This window comes from Patagioenas fasciata, chromosome 7, assembly GCF_037038585.1.
Source record: "Patagioenas fasciata isolate bPatFas1 chromosome 7, bPatFas1.hap1, whole genome shotgun sequence".
Classification (NCBI taxonomy): domain Eukaryota; kingdom Metazoa; phylum Chordata; class Aves; order Columbiformes; family Columbidae; genus Patagioenas; species Patagioenas fasciata.
Genome location: NC_092526.1, coordinates 28,113,556 through 28,137,842, shown reverse-complemented (window position 1 = coordinate 28,137,842; position 24,287 = coordinate 28,113,556). Strand labels below are relative to the sequence as shown.

The following is a 24,287-nucleotide window of genomic DNA, read 5'->3' as shown; positions in this document are numbered from 1 at the left end:
GCCATGTCTCAGCAATCTGGGAAAGGTTAAAGCTGCTCCTTTCTTAAAATAAGTAACAAAATCCAAGGTCACGTTATTACTAAAAAAAAAAAAAAACAAAACAACTTATTGACAGCTCAAACCAAAAAGAAATACAAGTCCAGCCAAAAAAAAAAAATCCTGTTTGTTTAGGTAAGAAGGAAATTTGAGAGGAAATATGAATGCTCTCTGTACAACAGTGAAGGTAACGGGATACAAAAAGTAGGAGAAAAACAAATTTAGCAGGGCAATTATTCACAGAGTAATTATCCAAAACCGGTCAGGAACGAACTGAAGCTGGAAAAAAGCAGACCAAGTGTAGCCATCAGAGCTAAAATTACCCCCAAGTGCTGTGTGCCCCATGCCAACTGAGACTTTAGTGACTGTATGGAAGAATTAGGTTGGATCTGCTGGCAACAAAACACACCCCAACTCTGTAACTTCACCCTAGTCTGTCAGCAGCACAGTCCAGGCCAAAAATTAACAGATTTCGTAAGGTATGAAATAAAATTGCTCAAAAGGCAACCATAAGCAAAGCTGGACATAAAAAGCGAATTCAAGAGAAAAAAAAATTAAAACTGTTTAAAAAATGTTTCGTTTCAGTATTAATATGGTGAAGTTACAGGTGAAATTTTAACATGTCTAATTGATCTAAAGTGCTTCACTGGTACATTGGAACAGCCTTTACAGAGTATTTGTATCAAAATTGTCTTTGTTAACAGCCTTCCTCTTCTGTTTGAGCTGCACACCCAAATCCAGCCCACATGAGAAGGCTCCTTTGAATAGTCTCAGTCAATAGAGAATCACCGTACGAGACTGAGATGAGAATCACTCCTCTCAACAAAGACTGGTGCAAAAACATCGTCCTGGGAGTTAATGAAAATCATCTGAACAACAACGCAGTCATTGGTCCCAGCCAGCACATGTTCATGAGGGTAAAGTCCTGCTTAACAAACTTAATTTCGTCCTACGACAAGGTTACCCACCTAGTTGACCAAGGAAAGCCTGTCAACGTGATCTTTTTGGATTTCAGCAAAGCCTTTGATACTGTCTCTGACAGTATTCTCCTGGACAAGATGTCCAGCACACAGCTGGGTAAACACACAGGGCAGTGGGTGAGCAACTGACTGACAGGCCGGGCTCAAAGGGTTCTAGTAAACGGGGCTATGTCGGGCTGGTGACCAGTCACCAGTGGGGTTCTGCAGGGATCCATCTTAGGGCCAGCACTCTTCAATGACATGGACTTGGACTCAGGACTTGAGGGATTGCTCAGCAAGTTTGCTGATGACACAAAACTGGGGGGAGTTGTCGACACTCTCAAGGGTGGAGAGACCCCGCAGATGTACCTGGACAAATTGGACAACTGGGCAACGACCAACTGCATGAAGCTCAACAACTGCAAGTGCCAGATTTTGCACCTGGGACACGGCAACCCTCGCTGTACATACAGACTGGGGATGAGATGCTGGAAAGCAGCTCTGTGGAGAAGGATCTGGGGGTTCTGGTCATTGGCAAGCTGAACGTGAGCCATCAGCCTCCCTGGCAGCCAAGAGGGCAGCCGTGTCCTGGGTGCATCCAGCACAGCATTGCCAGCCGGGCAGGGTGGGGATTGTCCCGCTCCGCTCTGCACTGGTGCGGCCTCACCTGGAGCACTGTGTGCAGGTCTGGGTGCCACAGGATTAAAAAAAGGTGTTAAGCTACAGGAGAGTGTCCAGAAGAGGGCTATGGAGTTGGTGAAGGGTTTGGAGGGGAAGTCATAGGAGCAGCAGCTAAAATCACTTGGTTTGTTCTGCCTGGAGAAGAGGAGACTAAGAGGAGATCTCATTGTGATTACAGCTTCCTCACAAGGGGATGAGGAGGGGCAGGCGCTGAACTCTTCTCTTTAGTGACCAATCCTGAGGGAACGGCAGGAAGCTGTGCCAGGGAGGTTTAGGTTGGACATTAGGAAAAGGTTCTTCACCCAGAGGGTGCTGGAGCACTGAACAGGCTCCCCAGGGAGGTGTCACAGCCCCAAGCCTGACAGCGTTCAAGAAGAGACTGGACAACACCCTCAGACACGTGGTATGAACTGTGGGGTTGTCATATGCAGGGACAGGAGCTGGACTCCATGATCCTTGTGGGTCCCTCCCAACTGAGGACATTCTATGATGATTCGAAAAACTTGTCCTGCTCCACTACCGCTGCAATGACTGTGGCACAGCAGGATGAGTCTCTGCTCTATCCTCTGCTTGGGTCAGGAGAGAAAAGCCAGACAGCTGTGCAGCAAAAACAACAAATCCTTCAGAAAAAAAATTAATTTAGCTCAGAGCTGGATTAATTCCATGAGAAGCTCTTAGCTAAAAAGGTCACTGAATGTGGATTTTAATTTCCTACTGTGTCCTGCTTCCTGAGCACACTCCCCACCCACCAGGTCAAAAACATCACAGAATTTACAGTCGAAAAAAATATTGCTCCCAACTTCACTGTTTCTGCAGGTGGCTGAGGAACACAGTCAAGCCCAATAGTTCAAAATGGTCCTGGTAAAGGCAACACAAAAAAAGGATAAACAGACAAACCTCCCTCATCTTTCCAACGCTCTTTACATGATATTTAGGTACAATGCCACAAGGCCTCCCAAAAAAGACATTTAAAAAATGGGGGGGGGGGGGAGGGCAGGAAAGAGGTGGTTTGAATCCATATTGTTTCTCAAGAAATTTACCGTACCTGAACAAAGAAGATGGAGACTCCCTTTTTTGCAAAGAATCCCATGGAAAAGACGAGGGGCAATGGGTACAAGTTACTCTGGGGGAGATACCGATTAGATACAAAAGGGAAAAAGAAGCAGCCATTGGAATAATCTCCCCAGGGAAGTGGTAGATTCCCAAACATGGGACATGTTAAGGTTCAGCTGAGATTTTGCCAAGAAAGGTTTGACCAGATGACCCTTGTGCTCCCTTCCAACCTAGTATTCCATGATTCTGTGATACCTTGGCTGTCCTCCTTCGGCACCTGCACCAACTGAGGATGACACAGCTTGATCTCCCTATTTATACAAGAAGTCTGACAGATATTATCCCAAAACTGCAGATCCTGGCAGTAATTTCTCTCCCACCCTGCATGGCAGCCGGGTCATGCTGACCCACCGCCCAGGGACCCCGCACACCTCTCCATCCCACACCAAGCTCTGCCACGGCACCGCTAATCCAGCTCAGCGCTGGATTAACTCCGAAATGCAAAAAATAGACTGTAAAGCTGTCTAAGGTGAGTGTTTGTCTAGCAAACCAGGATTAGCATTTCATGCTGGGAAGAGACAGGCGAGTGTAAAGCCTACCTGTTCTCCCGACCTTCACTAATGGCCACATAACCACGAGTGAGGCAGGAGCAAAGAGTTCACCTGAGCCAAGAGCGATGGCACAAATTAATTAAAGCTCCCAAACCAACAGGAATTCGACTTTATATTAATGCTGCTGTACTACTTTTCCTAAAGCTGATCCCCCTGATGAGAGTATGTAGCAAAAAGCAATCATCCCTCCTGCTCCCCAGAAAAACTCCAGATTTTTAGATGCTTATTTAATCAATGGAAAACAATTCCCGGACGATGACAATTGTTGAAACAAAACAAAAAAAAGACAATCCAGAGCACAAATTAAACAATTTAGCCACACTGCACTCGTAATTCAACTATGCTGAAAGGTAGCCTATAGATAACTTCCTCCCTGCCTGTAATGTTTCAAAATAAAATTTTAAAAAACCAAACACACACCTGCTCAAAATGAATTTTGAAGCTTCAACTTCAAAATTAAACCAAAAACGCAAGTAGTCCCTAGAAGGATAAAAATACATCAGGGATGAGTCTCAGAGAGGAACCCGTGTGTCTGTACGCTCAGACACTAAGATAGGACCACTTATTAAAAATTGACCATTTTTGTATTTACAATTAATTTGCAATAAACTGGAATCTGCTGTCCACGGTCTGCTGAGAAGGGTAGTGTTGGGGGAAAATAAAATAAATAAAAGATAGAAATCACTGTTCCAGTCTAAAAGAGACAGCCACAGTTGCATTTTAAAATACCACTCCTTGATGTGAAGGTGAGCTGTATTTTATAGGGAAATAAACAGAGACTATGTGAATAAATTAATACATACACTTACATTAATGACATACAGCTATATTTGAGAATACAAACAAGGCTGACTGGTCCATTAAGCTTTCATTTCTTCTTCAGGATTTTTTCCCCCCACCTCTTCGGCCTATTTTCTGCACTACTGATCCTTGTTTCCTAATGCAATGTGAAAAAAGTGCAAAAATAACTTTGGAATTTGCAAATATTTACCCTCTGTGTTTTGAAACTAAGACAGCCAATAAGATTTTTGTCTTTTTTTTTTTTTCCCCTCCAGCCCGTTTTCTAATGCACCAGCCATGGTTTCTTTTCCTCTAGATGGTGCAAGCTCCTTTCCACAGCCCAGGACAGAGGACAATATCCAGCTCCTTCAGTTTTTATGAACTGTGGGAGCAGCATTTATTTCTGGAGCCAAAGCTACAAGAGTATCTTTCAAAGCTGCTACCACGGAGTTTATTTTTGGAGTCTCCCTGGTGGAATTAACTGGAAACGCCGCTTGCACAGCAATTATTCACGGAACTTGTGCTGCTGGTCGAAAACAGGCTCAGAAAACACTTATTTATACCTCAGTAACTGCTGTACAGTTATCGGCAGTCCTGTTCAAACACCACTTGTGTAAATAGCGCAAGCTGCTTCTCCCAGGAGCTGCGTTGAGACTGCAGCCACAGGGGCTGTATTTTCACATATTCATACCCAAAGCAGCTTTAAAGCCGCTGTACTCCTACAGCTGCAAAAACCTCAGGCAAGCCAGTTAGCTACCCAGGTTCACAGAGCAGCTTCTCAGCCTTTTTTTCCCCCCCCTCTAACTGTATATCAAGCTGGTCAAAATGTTAGTACACTTCAAAATATCCTCTTTTTGCACTTAAACTTCTCAAATTGTTTCAAATCCAAATCTGACCTTTGAGAATAAAGCTGGCCATTTCTTCCTCTGACTTCATACATTTTAAAGTTGGCAGGTGGATATTTGACACAACAATTCTATGGTCCTAAAAGTGTACCTTTAAAAGTCTGACAACAGAGCAAAAGAGTTTTGACTGGGTGCAGTTCAGTCTCAAAAGCTAATGCACAAACAAGCTTGTGCTGGTAGTTCAATCTTAGCACCTGCCACAGGAGTTGTGCATGTAGCTGAATATAAAAAACATTTAATTAGAGGAAATATATACATTGAAGATCCCTCTTGACACCAAGAAAAAAAAATTGCAAACCCCTTCCTTTACCCGGAGAACAAATGTCAGTTACCTTTACTGGATAATGTATAGGCTAAAGTCAGTAAAGGAGAAGCCTTTCTGTAGGTGAATGCTGAGCATTAATTGTTTTTTCTCTCTCTCCCTACTCATCAAGTTTCAATGGATTTCTAACCATTCATATTTCCTTCAGATTCAAACCTTCTAGAGATGCATCGGAAAGTTTAAAGTACTAGAGTATGCCTACCTGAAACTGCAAATAATTGTAGTAGCAATATTACATTTACAGTAAGCTTATTTTCTTTGCCCATCTCCACCCAAAGTCCTTTTTTCATCAGAATACTTTAAAACAACCTAGGTATTTAAAAGCATCTAAAAATGATACTTGCTACAAGCTAGTACAATACCACAACTGTTTGTCCATCTTCTCTGCTGTTATACTATTTTGCGTAAAATTTTGAAAGCCAAACAAGAACACTGGAGCAGTAATTGGGAGCAGAGAGTTACCTTTTCTTCTCAATTTGCAGCTATGAAAGAATAAATCAGAATTCTCCTCTTGCAATCCCAACCTCTCACTCATAAGATGATCATCAAGGGGACACACAGTTCTGGGAAGAGTCTGTCTCACTGATGATGCTCAAAACAACATCTCAGTACCTGGGAAAAGGCTAATTTGTCTTAAATAGTAACAGGCAGGAGTTACAAGCTCTTGAAGGAGTTAAAAATAATCTTTCAACACATATGGAGGAAAAGCACAAGTCACAGATTGGACTGAGCTCAGTTCTACAACTAATTCTACCTCTGCATGCTCAGAGATTACTGAAATTCATTGCCTCTAATTTTTAAATGAGATTTATCATCTTGTAAATGAAACTTAAAATGCTGTATATTGGCAATATACTTCACAAGTCCCTAAGTAACAGTCTATTTCATATTATACTATGTTTGGTTTTGCTTTAGTACCTGAAAGACAGTGACAACAGCACTGGTTTGCTGTCCTCGAGGACGGCAGGCTGCAAAAGCACAGGCCTTATTCCACAACAACACACGCTGTGAATTTGCACTGACTTCTTATTTACATTTCTGGCTATTGATTAGTTCTAAAGTATCAGTAAACTGATTCTGTTTACATTACAGATAAGACTATTTAATTAGAATTAGTTCAGAGTTCAATAATTAAACAAAATGTCTGCTAGATTTAAGTGAAACATCTACTTACCTTCAGTAACTGTGATTCTTTCAGGAAGACCGTGTCCACCTATTGCACTCCCAAGATGTGCAAACCCCTCGGGAGAGCTGAGGCTGTTGCAAGCACCCATGATTGGCAACTCCCACCACTGGCTGCCCCAAGGGAGGCAGAAGAATCAGTCCCTTCACCAACATCCACTCTAGAACTAGAGCTCCAGAGGGTCACACCAAAGCTTAGGTGGATCCTTGCACACTCCCCCAAACCAGGGCATTCAAACTCTATTTTTATCTAGAAAAGAGTACGTAGGATCATAAGAACGTCCAGGATGCGTGGACGGGGCCACTTCTCCTTTCCTGTACCCCCATTAGAGGTACGGTGTTCTCAGCACAAAAAATAGGAAAGTGGGAGCAGGAGCACACGATCATTTGTGTCCTTCCCTTTGTAGCAGATAAAACCACATTTAAGGATGAGCTGGTTCAAGAGGAACACAGGAAAAAAGAACAGACAAGTCAAAGCTCAAGATTCAGAGCCATCAACTCCATCAGCATAAGATGACAAGATCCCAGGAACAGAAACTTCTCTGGTTGGAAGACAATTCCTGAAAAAAGGCCTCAAGGTTCCCTTACACACAACTACGGTGCCCAATATTAAGGAAGAGGTACTAGGACAGACACATCCAATACTGTTCTGTCACAGACATCCCTGAACAACTCACAGATGATCCTAAATTTTTTCAACCCATAACCATTGTTTTGGGGATGATCAACGTTGATTTCAAAAGGTAAGAATACTGGGAAAAGAAACTCGAGTTTCTCTTGCAGAAGACTACTGCAGGAATCTTAGGGTCCTCATGGTCTCATGATACAGAGTTTGATACTGCTGCTCAGTCCTTCCATAGAGCAAACCCTGCAAACGCTTCTGCAGCAAAAGCACAGAATATATACACAAATCTTCACCAGAGGAATGAACACTGATCAGTTGACTTCGGATGCAGGGTGGCAGGGGGCCGGGGGAAAGAGCTTTTGAAGTAGTGGCTACAGACATGACAAACACTGCAAGATTTGGGACCAAAATAGTGGGATCAACAACGGCCATCCAAATAAAGCAGAATGCTGATGGGTGCTTTAGTGACACTCGCTGTACAAAGCAGAAGGGACAAAAGAACGTCTGCTGCCTTTTCAAGGACCTGTTGACTGCGACTGATAACCACACAGGCGGGCAATGCTCCCGCGTCCCAGGCCGTCTGTACTTTGCAAATATGGATGACAGTTTACTCTTAACTATAGGATTCAGAGAAGGAATTGAATTATTCCCAAAATAAAGGAGGATGTTCTCAAGAGATATTTACTGAACCTTTACAAACAAGAGACTGACTACACCCTCCAGGTTGAAAGCAGAACACGTGAAATCTTACCAGAAATTTGCACTCTACTTTTGTTGGGAGAATCGTTTCAAAACTATTAGTAACAAGTTTCTAGAAACCCTCTGTTTATTAGACTATTTATTCAGTACCTGTTGTTCTTCCATTGGAAATGTCTCTTAGCTTAAACGAATCTACCTCCACAGTTTTCTCTCCAAACCCTGGCAACAGCCATATTATTCTACCCCAGCCTTTGATTCATAGGGTAAAATGTACTTGGGTGTTTTAGCTTCTCCTATGACTGCTTCTCGTTTTCCTCAGTCATCATTCTTAATCCTTTCTTGCAATGGCATGGGTAATTTTTTTTTGTAAACACATATGATCAGAACAATTTATTCTCAGCCCAAGATTACATTTTAATTAGCTGTCTTGAAACAATTACAGGTCGGAAAAGTTTAAAAGACAAGTCCTTTAAAAGAAGTGTGAAGTGCACTTACCATACAGCTACACATAATAACCAAAACCAGGTCTACCAGTCCAAAAAAGCCTGATACAGAATGAGTAATTCCTGAGCAAACAATAAAGTTGCCAGCCTCAAGGGAAAAGCTGGAGCGGTGACTGACATCAACAGGAATCAAGCAATGTTATCTCTTCCTATCACACCACTTGTGTTCTCAGTTCACTGTTTTGATAAGTGCTCTGATGACAAAGGGTCCCAATAGTAACACGCTGTCCCTCAGCAAATAACATGCTTCCATGTTTGCATTTAGCTTGTTATGCTTTAATAGACAAGTAAAGGGAATACAGGGTTTTAAACCCCTTAAGTCACCTTTTATCAGCGATTTAGATAAAAAAATTGATTAGGATCCAGTAGGAAAATACATCAGGAGGTGAAAATGTTAGTTATTGCTGATGAAAAGCCCTCTTTACCTACACCATTTCTGGGACTCCCTAAAGCCGAACCTTTCCACACAATTTCCACCTGATAGTAAGCTCATCTTGTACGGTGACAAGACGGGAGTCACCTCCAGCTGCAGAAAGGGACAACTTCCACTAGATGTTAGGAAAAAATTATTGACGATGGAAGTATTAGAGCAAAATTGATCTGGTTTAAGAAGAGAGACAGTAGGAAGATAAATTCCCAATTAACAGTGTGCACAAGAATTCTGAAATAACTCACGAATAGTTCAAATTGTGTGTACCGGCTGTTTTGCAACTCACGTGAAAAGACTAGTGAACAATAGCACTTAGCTATTAAAGAACCTTCCAAACAAAATAACAGATATTTGTTGACTGTATTATCAAAACAACTTGAAATTTTCAGAATATTCAACATATAAAAATAAAAATCAAATTCAAACAGTTTCACTGAAAAATAACAATGCCAAACAGACTAACAGAAGTGCAAATACATGGGAAGAACAAAAAAGTCATCCTTTATTCCACGTCTGACCAAATAATGAAATTAATATATGGTGATCTCTAACAGGAAGAGCACAATAAGTGCCAATAATTCACAGAATAATAGTGCTACTTCACTTCCTTCAACCCTGTCTCCATTATTCTCCGAGTGCATACAAATTTGCATGGTTCAAGTTAACTCTGTCTTACTCTATCTCATGCACCCACATCACCTTCATTACCTAAATGAAATGGTTTAAGCTACCTAAAGTGGTGCAACAAAACACACACTTTTCCCTTAAACTCTATTGTAGGGCTTTATTTAAACTTCAGTTTCAGATTAACCAGTACATGAAGTAACTGAACTATGTACAGAGCTGTGCCACTCTTTAGTCTTGCAAAAACTTTAAAATGCCAAGTGTTCAAGTGGTATCAAAAGTCTGCATAAAGCAATATTAGACGCCAATAATAAAACTAACTTCTACTTACACGAAAACCAAAAAGAAACAGGGAATTTCTATTTTGTACACAATATTGTCTAGAAAAAACAAATGGTACTTGATTCTTGATTCTAAGTAGGTAGTTTAATAATTTGGACTGCAACAAACTATCCAAAACACCCGGACATAAATTCCTGGAGGAAAATGGGCTGTGGGTGACCCATCCGTTAAAAGTCTCTCATCACACACACTACTTAAGTCATGTGTTTGCTACGCAGTACAAGCAGCATGCAACAAACAAGATAAACAATAAAAAAAGACATAATTAAGTTTTAGTCAGATTTCTACCTAATTTAAAGCCTCTTGCCACCCCTGCAACTACTACAGACATTTGCGACATTCAAATTCCACAAAGAGGCTCCGCGCTGATGATAAATTACTACGTGTATTGAGTCATCCCAGTAAGAATTCTCCTGAAAAAAGTCTATTCATCTTTCACCGCTTCTGAATTCCCATCAGAAAACTACAAAAATATTTAAACAATTGAAAAAAAAAAAATAGTAAAACCCTACAAACAATGTTCAGGGTACTAAGACATTTTATATAAATTATGAAACTTGTAATTAACTACTTTGCTCACAGCTAACTACTGTGCATCAATGACATGTACGTATCAAGACCAAGTGAAATAAAACCCAACATACTCTGTCCCACTCCCACCCACCCTCTTGTGACTCTGTTGCCTTTTTATTCATCTACCCACCCACTGGTCTCTTGACACAAATGCACAATGAAAACAAAAATATAAGAGCCAAAATAATTCCACAATAAATCTCCCCTGGTTTTCTCTATCTACTACTCTTCTATCTTTCCTCATCTTTATGACTTCAAGAGAATAAACTCTTTTGACATGGGATTTTTTTATGTGTAATGAACACACAGCTGATTTTAAAAACATAGTACAAGTAACTGCAGTTTATAAACCAATCTACAAAAAAGCTAAATTAATAATTATGGCCAAGCTATATTTTCAAATCATAATGCTCAAGATCACCAGTTACTGCCCTGGCACTGGTACCATTAACCACATATTTTCCAAGTGACTGCATCAGCATCTTCAAAACCACACAAATACACAGTGACGTTAACATCCTGCTGCACCGTGACATTTTTATTAGGAAAGTCACAGAGAGACAGTTTCACTACTTCGACTTTTGCTTTCAACTTTCAAAGATAACAGATCAAAGAGAAAAATAATTTGATTATTGCACAAAATGTTTAAGAAATCTCAGGAAGGTCTTTTAATGACTGGTTTAACCTAATCTGCTTATTCCGTCTACTTTTCAAGAACTTATCTTTTTTAGAATGGAGTGCTCACTACCTCACTTCAGTCTCAAAACTGTGTTTGAACAAATCTGTTCTCTATTGAGAGAAAAAAATACAATAAAAATCAGCTTAAAATAAATTTATTAAACAATACAAAAATAAGCATGCTGGAAATCAAGATACATAAATAACATACAATGCAAATGAAAAATGGAAAACGAGACAGGTAACAACTGAGCCATAAAAGTACAACACAAATGCTAAAATAAACCTTTAAAAAGCATTTACATTTCTAATGAAATGTTAATGATGCTGACAAAGAAAAACAAAACAAACAGCTAAAATGCTTGAATATCAAGAATTGCTATTACTGTAGCACAGGTGAACACTAAAACCGTTGCAGACTTCAGACATTGAATGACTAGCCTCTATCACCATGTTCTTTCAGCCCCGCTCACCAGACTTCAGGCAGGCTTGGGTTAAGTCCTCCTGGCAGACCTAACTATAATCCCAGCCTTCTGTGAAACAGAGCTCTTCCCAGACACCCCAGAACAAGAATCTGTGAGTGCAGGCAAGTTACAAATAATTGGTCCAAAGGAGTCTCCTCCTGACCCCTCCAAACTAGAGGCTGGCTTAAATTCTGAGAGGCTTCAAAAGCACGTATTACGGAACTGTAATATACGTATCTAAAGTAAAGACTGTGTAAGCTGTACCCTAAATATTCTTACTATGCATAGTTAAGATCTAGTAGTTTCCTTAATCTTGTATTTCCCATGTAGGACTTGCCTCTACCACAAATTTGGTATGTAAGTGACACAAATACAGTAAAGATTTTTATTTTCAAATTGAAACCCAGATGGAATAGTTTTCCATCTTCAACCATGTTTTTAGAATTATCTTCAGATAGTACTAAACATCAGAAAATAATGTGTGTAGAATTAGATCAAGCAAATCCTGCAACATACATTTTCCTTTTTTAACTAAAACAGTAATTTAACCAGCAATATGTCATCACTGCAAATACATTTCATCAGCAGCAAAGACACATTATGTTTACTCTTGCAATCGAGGCTATTTCAGGTGAAGATGTAGTTTTGCAGGATCTGAATACTTGCTTTGTCTCTGTAACTACTAGTTTACTGTAAAATCCTCAAACAGGTGAGCCATTTTTATAATTCAAGACTTTGCCTTTACTTAGTTCAGTTTATTTTCAAGACAAGCGCTGACAAAGCTAACCTTATCATCAGTGATACGATTCTAAAACAGCTATTATTCAGCAATTTGTGACTGACATTTATTAACAACATCTGCACCACAGATTTAGCTCTTCATCCCAGTAGGACTTTAAATTCACTGAAAAATGATGTTCTGCATTGTTTGGCTTAAACATTTTAATCCTAGGCTTCAAAGACAGGGAGCCCATCCTTTTACAATACCCTGCTAGATGATTATTCAGGGTTTAGTCAGAGCTTAATTCAAATGTTTATGCAGAACTAACACTACCTAATGACAGTAATTAAGAACAGCTTGCTTTCTCTGAGAACATTTGGTTTGCTTTATGCACTTTCCTGAACAAACAAACAGATGGGTCAAAAAAAGGGGCAGGAAAAACCTGACTCTCCCTTTTTGCAAAAAAATCACTTAGGAATGCACTTAGAAGTTTTAGATAAACTAAAGAGGGAGAAGGACTGGGAGAAGGGGTGGACATGTTATTAAGAATTATCTCCCATTGTCTCTTAAAATCCTCCACAAGTTAATATCACTGATCATTACTTGCAGATGCGTTCAACAGTTTTATAAACCGGGACTCCGCACGATGCTCACTGGGAGCGCAATATATCGAATTATCTGCAAAATTGTAATGGGGACAACTCTGTAATAATTTTCTAAGATTTTTAGCAGCGTTAAGAGTCTAATAGCTACAAGTGTCAAGAATTTAGCAAGTCTGTGCCCTCTGTCAGCACTGCCTATTGAGTTTACTCCAAGGTTACATACACCCTTTCAAGCTACACCCTACTCAGATACTCCAAATAATCAAATTATGCAAATGAACAGATGCAGTTGCCTGTAGAATAATGCAAATCCAGTTTCTCAGCAAGCTGACAGAGGTGCAAACTCACTCTTCTCATTTTTAAAAGCAGCAATTAATGCTGATTTATTTTTTTTTTTAAATTTGCTCCTGTGTAAGGAAATTAAACCTCTGATGACACATATGAACATGCACAAGCATCAGTGGTTGAAAAATAAGTCAATTTGAAACAGTTTTAATACTATATACCTATCTGCTTTTCTCAAAATATATTTCCTGCTCCTAGTCGGTTGGTTTCCACTGTAAACCCGGGCTTGCTGACATTCCTCTGCAGGGTGGAGCCCGACAGGCTTCTGAGTCATCACCACCCGCTCCAGCAGACACTCTGAATACTTTGCTAAGAAATCTTCCTGCTGCATTAGCTAACTTGCAGATCAGACAGGATTTTTTTGTGCCCCTTCTCTCAATGCTCCCAAACCATTTTTGCTCTTTTCATTTAAATGTTATCATTAATAATCATTAGAGGTTTGTTAAAACATTATATATATATTTATATAATCGCCATTAGCATGGCATATGCAAAGGATCCTTTTCTGTTCAAAGGAATTTGAAAGCTCATATTAAAAAAAAAAAAGCCTATGGTAATAACACAACTTCGAACCTATCTCCACTTAATACACAAATATTTAGAGATTCATGAATTTGCTGTCATTTGCTGACACTATTTTACTTCGCATTTTAATTAGAATTCTCCTGTCTTTACATGCTGACCCTGATGAGAGGACACGTTGTTAAGTTCTTGCTTTGCTCTAAAGTTAATTTACTTAAAATTCTCTGATACAAACAAAAATAAACAGATATACACAAAAATGGTATATCTTTGAAAACATTCAGATTTACCTCTTTTTTTTGAAGCAAATGTGTTTTAAGTAACCACAAAAGTCAGTTAACAGTTCTGGGTTTTGGTGTTTTTTTGGTTTGGTTTAGTTTTTTTGCATGTGCTTTTTCCACCCCCACCTTGAACTTTGACAGTCTTTTTGGTATAGCATACAGAATTTACACAAAATGGATATATAAATGAAACACCAGGCAAACAATATTCAAATTGAAGTTAAAACTAGAGATGCTTGAGGGTTTTTAAAATGAAGAATTTAATGAAACTAGAACCCATTCATTTAGTTTTGCTCTCCCCGACCTTCAATTCTATACACTACGGTTCTGGAGATGTCCTCGTTTGATTCAGGTGACACTTTTTTCCATACTGTTTCTTTTAAAGCAAGTTCTTGCTGGAGATTCTCATAGTCCATTGGTCCAAAGGAATGCTAGTTGTTCAAGCAACATACGTTATTTATTAGTGTATTTGAAGGAAAAAAAATCCATACTTGCAGTCAATGCTAACAGACTCAAGTTTTCACCTCTTCACATAAACTGTTATTTTCTCTGTTCCAGTTATAAAAAGACTCAAATTGCAAATTGGGCATTTTTTCAGAGGTATGCATGCAAACAGAAGCACTTTAAAAATCATTCTAGTGTACATTTTCCTGAAATCTTCATGCTCTAGTTAAAACATTACCGGGAGTAAAAGCAAAGAGGTTCTCCTTATCTGAAGAACCCTCCCATCTTTTGTCCATGTAGCTGCAGTGGATTCAGTTCATTCTCAGAGATTGCCTATGTAATATATACCACATCCTTAGGAACAGGCACTTCTCTACAGCTCTGTAACGCCTGAATTCAGGGCCTGTGCAACTCTCAGCAAAGTCACGTGCTCTCAGAGATATCAACCGTGAAAAAATGCTGAACGTACAGCTCATGCAGCACAGATCAGAAAGGCTAAGCCCCTCAGCTGGTCAAATCTTTATTAAAGGCAACCAGTACAGCAAAACTCTTTGTGACTTTTATCAGATACCGTACACTTAGTCTAGCAAGGGAGATAACTGCATGAAATGGAGTTACAAATCCAATATGAAATTCTACTGTACAAAACCCTGCGATGGCATGGTCCACCCAGGTTAAATGTCCACTAGTAATCCATACTAACTAGTTTACGTGAAAGCTTTGATGCAATACATGTCATTGAGCAGTTTTGCCTTCGGACAAGAACTTTCTGCACTTCTTCTGATGTCTACAAGCAATACTAACACACATACTAACTTACCCGCTGATCGCCACCTTCTCTGCGAGGATCCAGCTTTTTCGCAAAGTGTCTCAAATTATCATAGTTATGGAAATTGCACAAAGAAACCAGATCCTGCAAATATTTAGAGAACACACATTATTATTTGCTTATTATAGTCAAATACATATGAGATTATACTAACACTGATGTTTTACATCATATCCTAATAACTTAAACCAGTGACAACAGAAGCTTCTTTTTTTTTTATTTAGTAAATCAATACCAATGTTTATAAGGCCTTTTGAACCTAATACAACGATATGATTAAGTTCTAATAACACCTTTAAACTCCTCTTTAAAAAAAGCCACAAAACTACCAATTTGGAAAATATCCATTTCAAAATATTTCTACTCCAGCTGCATGAAACACCCCAGGAACAGGAAGAACAGTCTGGGCTAGTCTAGTACATAAAACTTTCATCAAAACGATAAAACAAAAAAATATGCAACATAATGGATTTTAATTCAGTTTGATTTACAACATGAAAAATTATTATTACAGAACTTTGCTATGCTGTTTGTTTTTAAAAGTGAATGTTACATTCATGTTACTTGCATGCCATGATCATTTATCAGGCTTTAGGTCTTATTATAACAAAAAATGCAATAAATCCTTCACCTACCTATTGTTCTGTGATTCTATATTTAAATTTCTCCTTTTTAAGACTTCCCCCCATTTATAATTACTTAATTGGTATTACAAGGTAGTTTTAAGGAGAAAAAAAAAAGACATTTTTCTATGTTACCTCTCCCACAAAACATCTTTAGTAATCATTACAAGGTACTCTACAAAGTCTCTTCTGCTTCTAATGCTGCTGTCAGACTGCCGACAGCCCTTTCAAAAGGAAATAAAGCCAGGAAGAGCTTGCCCAAAACCTGTGCTCCTTTTCAAAGCTTATCCACAATCAATTTCTCCAGTGTTTCTGGCATCACATTTTCTTAATGCTCACTGAATTAAAAGTGTTACTTATTACTAAAATGCAAGTGTCTCTAACTTTTCACCCTTGGCTCAAATGAAATTTATGATGTATTAAGAGTAACAAATCACTAATTCACTTAGATCTCAGCTATGCTAACTGAAACTCAGTAAACATCAGCTGCAAAAGGCAAACAAACCCAAAACAACATAAAAAAAGGCAATGCTGCTTACATGACAGAAGTGAATTCCTTTAACGCTGTTGCCCATCTTGTCCAATGGAGGTGACCAGCACATCAAGCCCATGACATTAGGAACAACCAGAAGAATCCCACCAGCAACTCCAGATTTCGCAGGAAGACCAACCTATTGAAAAAAATAGAGAATTACTGTTCTCTGCAAACATTCTTCACTATTCTAACACAATGCTTCGGCATTTTACTGAATATTGTTATGCAGCATTTATAAAATGTAGATCTGGAAAGCACTTTAAGGTGGGAAAGCATTATTGCTTATTTCTTTTTAGGTAGACAACAACCTGCAGTACAGTTCATGGCAATCCAATGTACAGGATGATACATCATTGCTATTAGTAACACAGAGAGTCAGTAATAAAGCACAAAATATAATTTAAATCTACTATAAAAAGTAATTACGACTAAGCAGTAGTACACAAGTGTATCTTGAAGTGTGTCATCGTGAACTGCTTGCAACACAGTAGTATCACAAATCTATATACACTGAAAAAAAATCTTGACTTGAAAAGGTAAAAAAAACCCAAAAACTAAAGAAAACAGAACAATCTGTCCATGAAATCATACAATAGCTATTTACTTATAATCTAGATAAAGGTATTGCTTTTTTCCAGCAGAAACTAACATGTCACTTATCCTCATAGCTCTGTAAGCAATAATTTCTAGATCACGTAAACCATCGTAACTGACTTCACATGTATGCAATAAGAAAAAACTAGAAATGCTCAAAACAAAATGCTGAAAACATAAATAAGACACAGTACATCTTAAAATACTTACACATGAGAAACAAACTGGAAAATAGAAGCATGGTACATATGCTGCGTATGACAGCCACTTTTACAACATGAGGACAATTCCTGAGCCTTAGTAAAGAAAAAGCAACTGTCTGCAAAGGCTTTTTGCAATCTTTTACTCCCATATAGCAGGAGTTCTTCACTTCTGCTGCTTCCAGCTACATCTGCATCATTAACAGCCTTTCTTAAGAGACAGTATTCACATTTCCACATGAAAAGGATTCCAAAATATCAAGTGGCAGAGAACAGTAAGTGCTATAAGGTAAATTGTACTAGTAGTGCCATGAATCCTAGGTAAGACTTTCCCATAAGGTGTGTTCATTTCTAAACAACCTTCTCCTCCAGAAGCAAGCCTTGGAACATGGACAACAATAGCACAAATTAATCTTTCTGGTCAGCTATAACAAATATCTGAAAACAATACTTACGTGGAAGGCAAACTGCCCTGAAAAGTCATACATGCCACAGGAATGCATTAAACTGAGGGTATTCCGGACTGCTTCGGGACTCAGGACTCTTTCCCCAGTGATTGGGCAAAATCCACCGTTAGCCAGAGTTGCTGCCATCACACTTGCTGATTCACACGTTACTTCTATCGAGCAAAGCTTATGAAAAAGAAATAGAGATTATAAGAACCGATACTTCTCACACAGGAAGGCCAGGATCAACAATATTTCTCTACAGAAATAACATCTCATAAAATAACCTATAGCATAACATTCGTTACAGGTGACACTAGTAGCATCAATTAATATGGTCTGAATTCCTACTACAAAGATCCCAGCAACAGTGTTTGTAAGCCCTCTCAATAGTTTGAAACAGTATTTGTCATGAGTGTCTCCGCCTGATTCTTCCCCCCACCCCCCTTATGTTTCTTTGAGAGGAAGAGGTCTGGAAAACAATCTCAGTATTGTCTATCTGCTTAAACGGCAAAGCCACAGAATGACTGTTTTTCTTCAATTTGTTTTGTGTGGGTTTTTTTAAGCCTTAGAAGACCCCACATGCTACTACAAGTACATTCGAAAGCTGCAAACTCTAGCACATGCAAGTCTTAATGCCAGCACCTCCTGCTGATGCAGCCTTATTTCACTTTTTTCTCATGTATACTTGATCTGTTAAAGCTACGACCATACAACAGTTTCTCCCAGGATCCCTGCTTCATTACAGACTATACATACTTTGGTGACACACCAGGGAATGTGATATCATGCCATCACCTGATGCTGCCTCATTTCTGCAGAAACCAAAAGATAAGCTGGTTTCAACCTGAAATGCTACTCTGAAAAGTAGTGCTAGTATTCTTGCTTTTGCCAAACAGTCATTACATGATACTTCATGAAATTACCTAAACCAAGTTTGCATGAGTAGTTACTACCTGGAATTCTTATTTTCCGGGTGCCAAACTCAATACATCCTAGTCCAATCAACTGGAGTTGCAAATCAAGAGATTGTCAGAGACGCATCTAAAATGGCAACCGTGTTTTAAACATATGAAGTATTACACGATAACACCTACTTTGAAAAAAAAAAAAGTGTTTCTAGGTTCTCATTTTAAGCACCTGCATTTTGTACCTCTGTTCTCTAAAGTGAGAATAATCTATCCTCGCTTTACAGAGACAACAAGAAAATAAGTTTATTTCTGTTCAGAAAGTTCCCAATTACACAAGGGAGGACAGAGCATTGCAGAAAACCCAAAGAAAATAAATAAATAACCTTTTAGGTTGAATCTGAGCAGAGCGTTGGAAAGCAAGCGTTGTAGAGTGAGGAGAAAAGAAAACAGAATTGCCACTCATCTATGAGCTGCCCTTTTTCTGAGCATGGAGTGAAAAGGCAATTTTGCAACGGGAAAAAAGAATTGACACAGTCATGAAATTAGAGATCACAATGCACAAAAATTAGGCCAAATTAAAATACACCAGAAAAGTTAGTTTTAGCTTTTCTTATGAATAGCTTTGCACTCAGAAGCAAATCAGGACACGAGGCAGTAAGACAGAAAGCATTTAAAAAGCCTATTTAAACAGTAAATTCAAAGAAACTGTAAGTTCTGTTCTGCAACAGCAGAAATTTGGAGTGGACTATTAGCTTGTACCTCAACAAGAGGTCAACTAAGGGTAATCACGTATCCCTTTACTTCATAAACAGTTCTTTGATTTAAAGACTAGAACGGGTACATCCCAATACAAAACCTCAGATAAAATTTGCATTTAAAAATATATTGTTTGTAATTTGCATAGCTAAGACCAAGTCTCACGAATCAAAACCAGATTCATTTTGAGAACTAAACTCTAGATTAAAAAAAAACACAAACAAATAAACAAACAAAAACTATTCCAGGCAGACTGAATCAGCAACACAACTGAAACTGCCTCTAGAAAACTTCATGCAGCAGAGCTGAGTTGTGAATGTTTTAACACTAGGAAACCCTCACTGACGAAACACCTCACACTGGCCAAGTTCTCATTTTGTGACAGTCACAAGCGACTTGCTGAAAGTGAAAAAGAAAAAAAAAAAACAGTGGACAGGAGACTATACATGTCTATATCCTTTGTTTTACTTATAAGCATTGAATTAAACAAAAAGGAATGATATTAATATAATTATTCTGTTTATAGCACTTCTCCTGAGCTTCCAATAGAGCATGCACACGGAGTTTAAAGTACTTCACAGCACAATAAAGAACATCAACCCAAAGAAGCAGAAACATTTTGTAATACAAGACATTTTAAGCTTCTAACTACTAGTGTTTTAAAGACCATTGCTAGTTTACATTAGCAATAAAGGCTGCTGATACATCACCTAAACAAAAGCAGATCTGGACACATCAAATGCACAAAAGTTCCAAACGGAGTTTAACAGAAGCTGACAAGACTAACTATAAGTCATTAAAGCCTTCATATCTAGGAACAAATCAGTTTCTACTGCCTATAACAGTAATTCAGATCTATAATGAGTCTCAATTTTAAAGTCAGTTACCTGAAAATAGAAGTCTAGTATAGCAACCATATCTGTGCCTTCAGGAAAGCACTGAGAAAGAAAAATAGAGTCTTTAGGTAACTTTTTTTTAAATATCACTTCTAGAGAGACATAAATTAAGCTATATCACTGTCAGCATGTTAAGCATTACGTAGATTTAAAGTCAACTATTTATTTAAATGTAACAAGCAGCTATATTGAAACAAGTCAGATTTTAAAATAACAGTGCAGTGAGGTCAATAAGCTAGGTATTAAAATACTTTTCACTACAGATTTCAACATCTGTAAATCTGCAAACCGCATCTCCTATAGAGCGCAGATTATGCGTTTCATGACAAATGGAACAAATTTTCATGGCTGTGATACAGAAAAAAAGATTACAGGTGTTCTATTATAATAAGTATCACACTTTCTAAATGACAGCATGTTGAGTAACAGTACAAAAACATACACAGTTTAGAATCATTTATGCCATACTGTACATTAAATAAATTTGAAAGCTTCATAGACTACGGAATAAAAAAAAACACTCCACAGTCTTCAAAATATAATAAACAAGAGAGACCAACCTTTTTTTCTTTCAAGTAATAGCCAATTGCAAAGTTTCTATCACCACTCTCCCTTTCAGACTGGAACCTTAAAAAAAAAAAAAAGAAAGAACACGTCAAACTTTCAAAAAAACGCTGAACTTCAGAGATGTGATTCAATAAAACTGCATGTAAAGGATACATTAATCTGAACACCAATATTCTACTAATGGAACAGAAGATCAAATGGTGACAAGGTTGATGGCTGCCTGGTTTGTTGTGATGCTCATGTTCAGGATGAAGCCTGAAGTAAGAATCTGTACAGACACACAGGTGTGTAATTCTGTCTGTTTCCTTCCATGCTAAACACTTTCATGTTAACAGAGCTCAGGAAAAACACTAGTTATCTCCTCCTTCTCTGCACCCGTGCTGCCTCTAAAAGCTCTTGAGATTTTTTGAATGCTATATATTGAGATAACGGGGCGGGGGGCGGGGGGAGAAGTGTTGTAGAAAATAATTCAAATATGCAAAATAAAATTTAAAAAAAAAAAATGAAGAGTCCCAGTTGCATAAAGTGTGCTTTCTAAACATCTGATCTGCAGCCATCAACATGCAGAGTTGAATTTTTAATCTGAATGCCAGGAAGATAAGAGTTGCACTAAAGAGCTCTGCCTGCCATAGCACCAACAGAATATTGACATTTCAAAGAGATTTTTATGTGAGATTTAGTCACACTGGTGTCAGAGACATGCACAACTTCAATTGTTTTTGAATTTTAAGCCAAAGACACCCTAATATGAGGGATGAAATGACGGTTTCAATGTAAATTACTAAACTTTGCCATAAGCTCAATATGCCAATTATCAGTTGAGGCATTTTCCAGCTAACTTCATGAAGTAAATAAAAGATACTTACGTAGCATTACTGAACCCAACATACTCGTTACCAGCCATTTTATTCATGAATTGCATCACCTGTTAGAGACAGAAGGGAGGAAGGAAAGCATGCTAACATTGCCAGATATTATAACTAACGAACTTTCAATCCAGCCTTACCCTAAACCTTGTAACACAATTTTACAAATGCAATCCAAATCACTGAATGTTTCAAAAACCAAGACAAAACATTTGAAATCACTAAAATTTCACTTGCAATCCCCCTGCAATCTTGGGACTTTTACCATTAGATTTTATTAAAAAGGAATACTGTAACATTAACTTACGTAGTCAAATTTTTCTGCATTATTTGCTCCTTGCTGAAAGAAAAGAAAAAATAATTTACACGAATTGTTAACATAAGAAAGAAGTTAGTTCACTTAACAGTATTAGGATTTTTAATGCATACTACTACGGTATGATGCTAATTAAGAATAAGGTACTACAATCATTTCATATATTAATGAAAAAATTAAAGTGTTAGATAAGTAAATCTTTAATTATCATTTAAATTAAATAATCCTATAAGAGTCTTATCAAACACCTGTACGTTGGAAATGAATTTAAACTGAAAAAGGTATGCTTTAAGTGCTCTCTATTCAGCTTTATGTGTTTAGCGTAAGTAATGTAGTATGTTAAAGAAAAGAAATACACAAGTAACTACAGTCAGGATAATTACAATGAAAACACTAACTTTTTATAGATTAGTAACCCAAAGGTATTCTGATACTACTAACAGAGCTGAGCATAGGAAAATTCAGGCTACTGAAGTTATTTCCATGGCTAGAGCCCATACTAAGAATTTAGATTGAAGACTTAAAATAATTGTGTTTAATCAAATATATCCAATTAATATCTGACTGAATTCCTACATACTAAAAATTAAACAGCTAGAAAAAATAGAATAACACGTCATAGAGTACACTATTGGGCTAGCAATGTAAGGAAAAAATCTAAATCCAACTTAACAAGGACATCAGTGAAACTTAATTCGAAGTGTTGGGTGTTTTGTTTTTTTTCAGGGAAGACGAGGGGTGTTATTTTGGGGCTTTTTTTTTTTCCTGTTTAAGAACAATCTGAGATTTAGTAGCTGCCAGTTAAGGATGTATTAATTCTTTACAGGTCTCTGACAGGCAACCTTTCACAAATTCCTATAGCAAGACCTTGAAAGAGGGGTGGGAGGTAAAAAAGAGCAAATGTTCTACTGGGGAGAGTTTTTAATTTAAGCAGCCAAGCAGAATTTTTTGAGGAAGTTTAAAAAAAACAATGGCATCACATACACAAGTGGAAACAATGTATCTGGAGATGCTTTTTATGAATAATTTTAATATTAAAGATACTTGATTTAGATAACAAAACTCTGTTTAACATATCTCAAACAATTCAAGACGCTACTTGCGCTGTGTTTAGTATGGGAATGGGGAAGGACGTGGAAAAAAGTGAAGCTTTGTATCTATCAACCGATATTTTACTTAATGAACTGTGTAAAGCCAGTCTCATTTCCCACTCTACAGGGGTTAGGGTGTTGCCGATAACCTCGGAAGCCCATGCATCAGCTCATCTACACGAGGATGTGCAGCCACACACGTACCATCGCTAGCTGAACAGAACACCACGCTGCTTGGTCAAAATTACGCGCCAGTGGTCACCTTATGCTTAAAGGCTAGTAACTTTAAAGGCAATAATCTCTAGCTAATTTGCAATAAGATAAAAAAAAAATCATGATACATTTCATCAAAATGTTCCTGTATAATATACCAGAACACAAGTCTTAAAAAAATTAACTCCAAATCTGTTCAATGAAAAATAATTAAAAGAAGAAATTACCAACTTCATTGAACTGTTGCAGTTGTCAAAATATTCCATAGATCCTAATGCTGTAAAATATGTAACAACATTTAAACCACAAAAACCTTTTTAACCTTTCAAATGCACAATGAACATCTTTTTCTGGGAAAGTGGGTCAGCATTAGTTATGGGATGCTGCATTGATAATTGCATGGTTAGACATGTATAATAAACTGAAACAAGTTCTTTTGTTAAAAAAAGGAAGAGGGAGAAAGGGATCATGCTTTCTGCAAAAATATAAATACATAATAATTCACTCTTTTTTTTTTTCCCAGTTGAAAAAAAATTCCTAGCTCTTCAACAAAAACCTGGCTTTACTAGCAGCATATAAAATTCGTGGGCAACAGACTCAATGCAAACTTTTTCCACATCACCTTGTTATAGTAAAGGTTTCCTTTTAAAATCAACATCTAAGTTTGTATTTTGGGAAGAAAATCTTCTGTCTCCTAACTCAGATGATGTGGTTCTAGTCATTGACGTTCCACATACTCGCATAGGTACTTTGTATTGAACATGAAAGCATCATTACTGAAATCTCACTGCTCGTATACCTAAAATATTTGCTTAAGTGATCATACTACCAAGGCCTCAGTAGGGATTTAACTGTAACATGTTAATAAAACAGAAAACTTTTCTTCCATACACATGAGGACTAAAAACCCCAACATATTAATTTCCCTCTTTCAGCAGCTGACAGAGGTATGCTGCTCCTCCTAAAAAGCTGAAGAGACACAGAGGCAACACACGTTTTATGATTAAAATGCAATTGCAAATATAAAATCCTCACATTCAAAATACTGAGCAACTTTTCCAA

The 24,287-nt window shown here is 37.9% G+C and overlaps 1 protein-coding gene across 5 annotated transcripts in view; it reads right to left on the bottom strand.

Moving 5' to 3' along the window:
- Positions 1 to 24,287, bottom strand: part of GLS (glutaminase) — a 58,064-nt gene that overhangs the window by 6,629 nt on the left and 27,148 nt on the right. For 2 of the 5 annotated variants that reach the window (XM_071811210.1, XM_065841533.2), the window contains 8 exons: positions 23,453 to 23,502; positions 21,913 to 21,945; positions 21,606 to 21,664; positions 20,733 to 20,799; positions 20,164 to 20,214; positions 17,619 to 17,795; positions 16,374 to 16,505; positions 15,203 to 15,295 (listed from right to left, as the gene is read on the bottom strand). In XM_071811210.1, coding sequence (XP_071667311.1) covers positions 15,203 to 15,295; positions 16,374 to 16,505; positions 17,619 to 17,795; positions 20,164 to 20,214; positions 20,733 to 20,799; positions 21,606 to 21,664; positions 21,913 to 21,945; positions 23,453 to 23,502 — 662 coding nt within the window. Of the gene's footprint in view, positions 1 to 11,142; positions 14,370 to 15,202; positions 15,296 to 16,373; positions 16,506 to 17,618; positions 17,796 to 20,163; positions 20,215 to 20,732; positions 20,800 to 21,605; positions 21,665 to 21,912; positions 21,946 to 23,452; positions 23,503 to 24,287 lie in introns of those variants that run through there. The other 3 variants (XM_065841532.2, XM_065841531.1, XM_071811209.1) reach the window with 3 other exon arrangements.